At 40.6% G+C, this 6,269-nt stretch overlaps 1 protein-coding gene across 1 annotated transcript; it reads left to right on the forward strand.

Moving 5' to 3' along the window:
* The first annotated feature begins 611 nt into the window (after positions 1 to 611).
* On the forward strand, positions 612 to 4,516 carry TFPI2 (tissue factor pathway inhibitor 2). Its single transcript, XM_066353829.1, has 5 exons — positions 612 to 828; positions 1,042 to 1,224; positions 2,104 to 2,283; positions 3,505 to 3,675; positions 4,032 to 4,516. Exons 1-5 carry the CDS (start codon positions 741 to 743, stop codon positions 4,112 to 4,114), a joined length of 705 nt encoding a protein of 234 aa, XP_066209926.1. The 5' UTR covers positions 612 to 740; the 3' UTR covers positions 4,115 to 4,516.
* Positions 4,517 to 6,269: the final 1,753 nt, after the last annotated feature.

Here is a 6,269-nt window from a genome sequence, read left to right on the forward strand (position 1 = left end):
ACTACAAGGGTATACACTAGAATTTTTCAACTGCGGGTCCTCCAAAGAGTTAAGCATCCTGAATATTTCTGGTGGGCCATCACCTGTCCTCAGACCTGCGGTTGAAAAGCCAGTATACAGAGTTGTGAAAAATTCTTGAAATTGTACACTTAAGACCTATTATAGGCCTTTTATTAAATGTAAAGTGGACCTTGACTGACATATGTATGTACATACGTATAAATGTAAATAAGTCCCCATATCCTTAGATTTCTAATCTAATTAAAGGGCATATTACAGTGAGTCTCAGTACAACGAATGTCACACTTTGTCTTTTCAATCCGTGGACTTCATGCTTTCAAAATGTAGATTGAGACTTCAGGGGGATGCTACATTTTGGAACCTTACGCAGTTACTTCCCTTTAGTTTGCCAATTTCCCATCACTGACACAGAATGTCCCATTCGGTCATCCCTGCTGGCCGCAAGAGAAAGTTGGAGCGGCAGGTTCAACTCGGAGGGGAATTCCTCTCCCTGGCACACACTTTTCAGGGCCGGGCAGCGGCGGGATGGGGCCTGCGGGCGTGAATCAGCCTCCCCGCCCCGCCCCGCCCCGCCCCGCCCGGGGTCGGAGGGCGCCGGCGCACATAAAGTGGACACCCCCCGCCGGCACCCAGGCCGCCTGCAGGCTGGGCTCAGTGCGCTCTGCCCGGCCGGCGCCTTCCGGGGACCCCTCGTGCCACGGGCGCTCCAACGGGACACCATGGACCCTCTTCGCGCCCTGGGGCTGTGGCTTCTGCAGTTGCTCCTGCTGGGAACCGCGCTGGGCAATGCTGCTCTGGAGCCGCCAGGTACCGCCCCGCGCAGGACCCCCTTTCCGGGCAGGCTGGCTCCTGGCCCGGCTGCGAGGGCGCCGGCAGCCCCGCTCTTTCGCGCCTTCCCGGGCGCTGCGGGCAGTTGGAGGGGGCACTCGCGTCCCTCGGCGGAGGCCCCTCCGGCCCCGGGAAGCTCTCCCTCCCGGGACGGGGCTGACCTCTCCCCCGACCCCCCGGCCCCTCCTGCAGGAAACAACGCGGAGATCTGCCTCCTGCCCCCGGAGGTCGGGCCCTGCCGCGCGCGGGTCCCCAGTTTTTACTACTCCAGGTACACCCAGAGCTGTCGCCAGTTCATGTACGGGGGCTGCGAGGGCAACGCCAACAACTTCGAGACGCGGGAGGCCTGCGAGGAGGCGTGCTGGCGCATCGAGAGTGAGTTGTGCGCGCGCCCAGAGCCCGCCGCTCCCGGCCCGGACTGGCTGTAACTAACTTTCCAGGTCCCTTTGTCTGCGGACGGTGGTGGTAGCTTGAACGGTCTCAAATACTAAGTAAGGCTCACTGGGTTTCAGTTTCCCCGAAAGTCATCCCAAGTTTGCAAAGCGTTTTCTGTCTCCTCACGGGCATGATGGACAATTCCGTGCCTGTGTAGACTCAAGGAAAGATGTCACCTTAGGGCAAAATAATGCAAGGAATAATATAATGTGTTAGGTGCGACATAAGTGTTTTCCAGCATGGATCATCAGTTCTAAACTTATGGGATTGACGCCTCTTGGAGAACACCCTTTTCTGAAACACTTTTAGTGGATGTTGTTATTTAACTGTGATTTAACTCATGATAACCTTACCTTTGTCCACTCATAAGCAACCATGTTTTTGTTAGTATAGGGATATAATTGAGGTTCACAATACTGTTTTCTGTCTTATTTTAATTGTGTTCATCATACCTGCTAAGGCCTGTAAGGGAACATTGGGCTTTACCATTCAATGAACTGTGCTGGGGGAAAAAGAAAATACATATTCCTATGAATAACTTACGTAACTTCATGTGTAGAAACAATCAGAACACCCTGACAGGACAGAGTCTACTGAATTTTAAAAATCACAGCTCAGTCAGGTCTGGGACACTGTTAAAAAACAAAACTAAACTAAATAACTGGATTAATGGACAGATTGGGGGATTTACTATCCCAGCACGAAATATGATTCATATCTGCCACCCCACCCTCCCTTATTTCTGAAAATGCAGTAACGTTTGGAAACAAATACTAACAAGGCCAATTTTTGAATTGCTTTTTGTCCTCTTTTTCCTAGAAGTTCCCAAAATTTGCCGTTTGGAAGTCAGTGAGGGGCAGTGTGGGGAGCCCCGAGGAGATTATTTCTTCAATCTGAGTTCCATGGCGTGTGAAAAGTTCATGTCTGGTGGGTGCCACCGCAGTGGGAACCAGTTCCCGGATGAAGCTACTTGCAGGAGCTTCTGTGCACCAAAAAAACGTAAATGCTATTTTTAAGGTGTTTCTATTTCATTTCTTTATGAAGACTTTAAGGTGAAAAAAAAATCAATTTGATATGAAATTCACATGGCTTGCGTGGTTGTGATTTTTATATATAATATGACATCAATCTTCACACTACTGCTCTGAGAGGGAATATCATTGTTTCCATTTTCACCTATGAGAATACAAGCCAAGAGAAGTTAATGACCTGCCAACTTCTCAGGGTTGGGAAGCCACAAAGCCATGATTCAAGTTTTTGCTTCCTCCTCTGCATTGTTTCCTTAGATCTATTCTTCCTCTATTCAATTTACACACAAAATTATAGTAAATATTTGTTAATGAAGTCCCTGACTTCAGGTTTACATGGATTCAGTTGTATACATGGAAGAGTGAAATGTATAAACTTAAGATAATGAAACTTTAAAATTTCTAAAGTTTATGGTTTGATTTCTGTATCCTTTAGAATTGCAAACTGCAGAGCATAAAGAGATCTTTATCCCTCTTTTCTCTCCTCCCTACTTCTTATCTGTTCTTCCCCCCCTTACACATAGTCCCTAAAATGGTGGGTTTCTTGGGCACTAGTTAATATTTGTAGAAAGAGACATGTGCAGGCATTTTCTCTAGGCATGGCAGAGTACATACACATAGATAAATAAATTCCTCAAGGAAAATCTGACTTGGCAAATTTGATAAAGCTCTACAGCAATAATAATAATAAAGTGTTGAATATGCAAAATCTTTAATGAGGAGATGGTTGTTGCTGGTGTTGTCTTAAATTGTTTGTGTAAAAATAACTGTTTCAGTGGCTACCTGGGAATTAGATACATGTATTCTTGATTAGTAATGGAAGGAGAGTTGATAAATACATTGAAAACTGCCGACACCAGAAAGTTTACAAAGCCTGTCATATATTATCACTTGAAGTGTAGCCCATTTTTACTTGATCATATCTGTTTTTTAGGTTTAATTTCTTTCCACCTTCAAATGACACAAGGACATAGCTCCAGAAGAAATTCTGTTTAGTTTATAAAAATTTAAACTTAACAAAATATCCCAAGTAAAGCTGTCTTGAAATTTGAGGCACACTTTTTAAATGGTTGAACATGATATTTTAGATTTAGCACAAAGCCAAATTTTCTTCACTTACTTTCGTAACCACCACAGTTTATTAATTCTGGTATTACTGTATTTCTAACTTTCTTTTCTTTTTTTTGTAAAGGTCCATCATATTGCTACAGTCCAAAAGATGAGGGGCTATGCTCTGCTAACGTAACTCGCTATCATTTTAACCCAAGACACAAAACCTGTGAGACCTTCACCTACACTGGCTGTGGAGGGAACGACAATAACTTCGTTAGCATGAAGGATTGCAAACGTGCTTGCGTGAAAGGTAGTGACTCTTGCTACCCAGTTTTTAAACTAACTTTAGAAATAATTCAAAAGCAAAATTATATTTTATGTATCTATTTTGCTAATAGCATGTTTCCATTTCTAGACTACTTCTACAGGAACAGTACTTTAGTACTGATCAGTTTTGTAAAAATGCATATTCTAGCTGGCTATGATCAACAGTTGCTATATTCTTATGTTTTAAAGGTAGAATGGTATTAACTGAGTGGATAGTGAGTAAAACTGACTTTATGATCGTTAAAAATAAGATGAGGTCAGTTTGTGAGCATATTGGGAATGGTGATTTAGTGAACCTACAAAGTGATGTGATGTTTATTTTTATTTTCTTGACTTTAGCTTTGAGGAGGAAAATAAATAAGAAGATGCCAAAGCTTTTCTTTCCTGATAGAAGACTGAAACTTCGGAAGAATCAATTTTAATCCGGGTTGATGTTGTTGTTTTTTTTGAATGTCATCATGCCTTATGATTATATCTGAAGAATAATGTGATAACATGAGTAAATGAATTATCAGTGATTTATTCACCAGTTTTTATTGATCAAAGTTACATTTTAAAAAGTTTCTCCACGTTTTATACATAACTAGCTGCTACTCAAATGTGAATCTGTTATTTTTTAATTTACCATGTAACTGGTTTTTTTATGGGGTTGAATTCTTGTTCTGCATAAGATAAAGATATGACTCACCCAGTTGTTGGGGTTGTTCTTTCGATTTCAGATGATGATAGGAACTGAAAAACAGAAGATAATGTAATCATGTTCTTTTAACCCATGTGATTATAAAAAGGACCAGCAAATATATTTTAGTTTGCATTTAAAAGTTGGATTAGGCCCTGGCCGGTTGGCTCAGCGGTAGAGCGTCGGCCTGGTGTGCGGAAGTCCCGGGTTCGATTCCCGGCCAGGGCACACAGGAGAGGCGCCCATTTGCTTCTCCACCCCTCCCCCTCTCCTTCCTCTCTGTCTCTCTCTCGCAGTGAGGCTCCATTGGAGCGATGGCCCGGGCGCTGGGGATGGCTCCTTGGCCTCTGCCCCAGGTGCTAGAGTGGCTCTGGTCACGGCAGAGCGACCCCCCGGAGGGGCAGAGCGTAGCCCCTGGTGGGCGTGCCGGGTGGATCCCGGTCAGGCGCATGCGGGATTCTGTCTGACTGTCTCTCCCCGTTTCCAGCTTCAGAAAAATACAAAAACAAAAAAAAAAAAAAAAAAAAAAAAAAAAAGTTGGATTATATTTTACTCCCCAGGTGACAAACTTGCAGATTTACCAACAGTTTAAAAATATTATAAGTGCTATTATGTAAACACTGCTACCTTAATTTCATTTTTGTTGAGTCTTTTAAAAGATAATAAATTTGTGACTGAATTAAAAATAGTAAATTTATCAAAGCCAGAAATGTTCTCAGGGGAAATTTTCTCTGTCTCTCTTTATCTATCTATCTATCTATCTATCTATCTATCTCTCTATAATCTATCTATCATCTATCTTTCCATCTATTCACTCATCCCCACTCATATGTATATATTTGTGTATAGATATAGATAGATGGCTATGAATAGTTTCCCTGTTATTACACTATTTCCTAAGACATAATAGATTGGGGACCACTAAAGTTAAAATTTTCGAACTGTTCAAGGTGTTTATTTACATTACACCATAGACTATGTATAAATTTGATCATTTAAATCCCACTAATAAATTATTCTTGATAAATATGATTATTTCAGTTAAGCAGTTTTCTCTTTCTCTGAAATAAAAAAGATTTTTTTAAAATCCTACATGTTCTGGGCAAGATTAATATGTTTCAAAATATGCCCTTGATGTAGCAGAATTATAAATGCATCAGCTCTTTGCTTGAGCAGTCACTCTTTTAAAAATCTATCCCAAAGGTATTGCGTCAAAAATATAAAACGGTATGTGCCTGAAGACATTCATTGTTTTTTTTTTAGAATAACTGAAAACTGGAAACAAACCAGATGCTCATCAATAGGGGATTAGTTGAAGAAATTATGGTTGAGAAATGAGTAAAATAGATCTCTATAGATACCATTTGATCCTCAGAATACGTGTTAAAGAACAAGGTTTAGAACAATATGTGTAAGTACACACACACAAATCACAGAAGATATAAAGATAATAAAAATGGTTGCCTATAGAGGGAACAGAGGACTAGACAGATATGGAGATAAAATTTATGTGAATGTACCTTGCAAGTCTTTATCTTAGAACATGTAATTATTTTACATAATTAAATACCAAAAATAAATCAAAGTGAATAAAAGCATTCCTTCTAAAATTGGAAACAAATGAAAATAATTAAACCCAAATGAACATCAATAGTAGCACGCCACAAAGGGAATACAATCCTTTTCAGTGACTTTTAAAACCAGTATTTTGACTATATACTTTTAAGGGGATATACTCTTAAGGGTCAAGTAAATTCTGAAGGAATCTGAAAATGCATTTAGTAGCCATTTTGAAACTATCATATATAAAATACTAATATAGTCTGTAAGAAAATATAAATATTTACATTTCTTACAAAGATTTTCAGTTTAGAGAAAAGAGACATAAGTATAAAATT

This window comes from Saccopteryx leptura, chromosome 12, assembly GCF_036850995.1.
Source record: "Saccopteryx leptura isolate mSacLep1 chromosome 12, mSacLep1_pri_phased_curated, whole genome shotgun sequence".
In the NCBI taxonomy this organism is placed as follows: domain Eukaryota; kingdom Metazoa; phylum Chordata; class Mammalia; order Chiroptera; family Emballonuridae; genus Saccopteryx; species Saccopteryx leptura.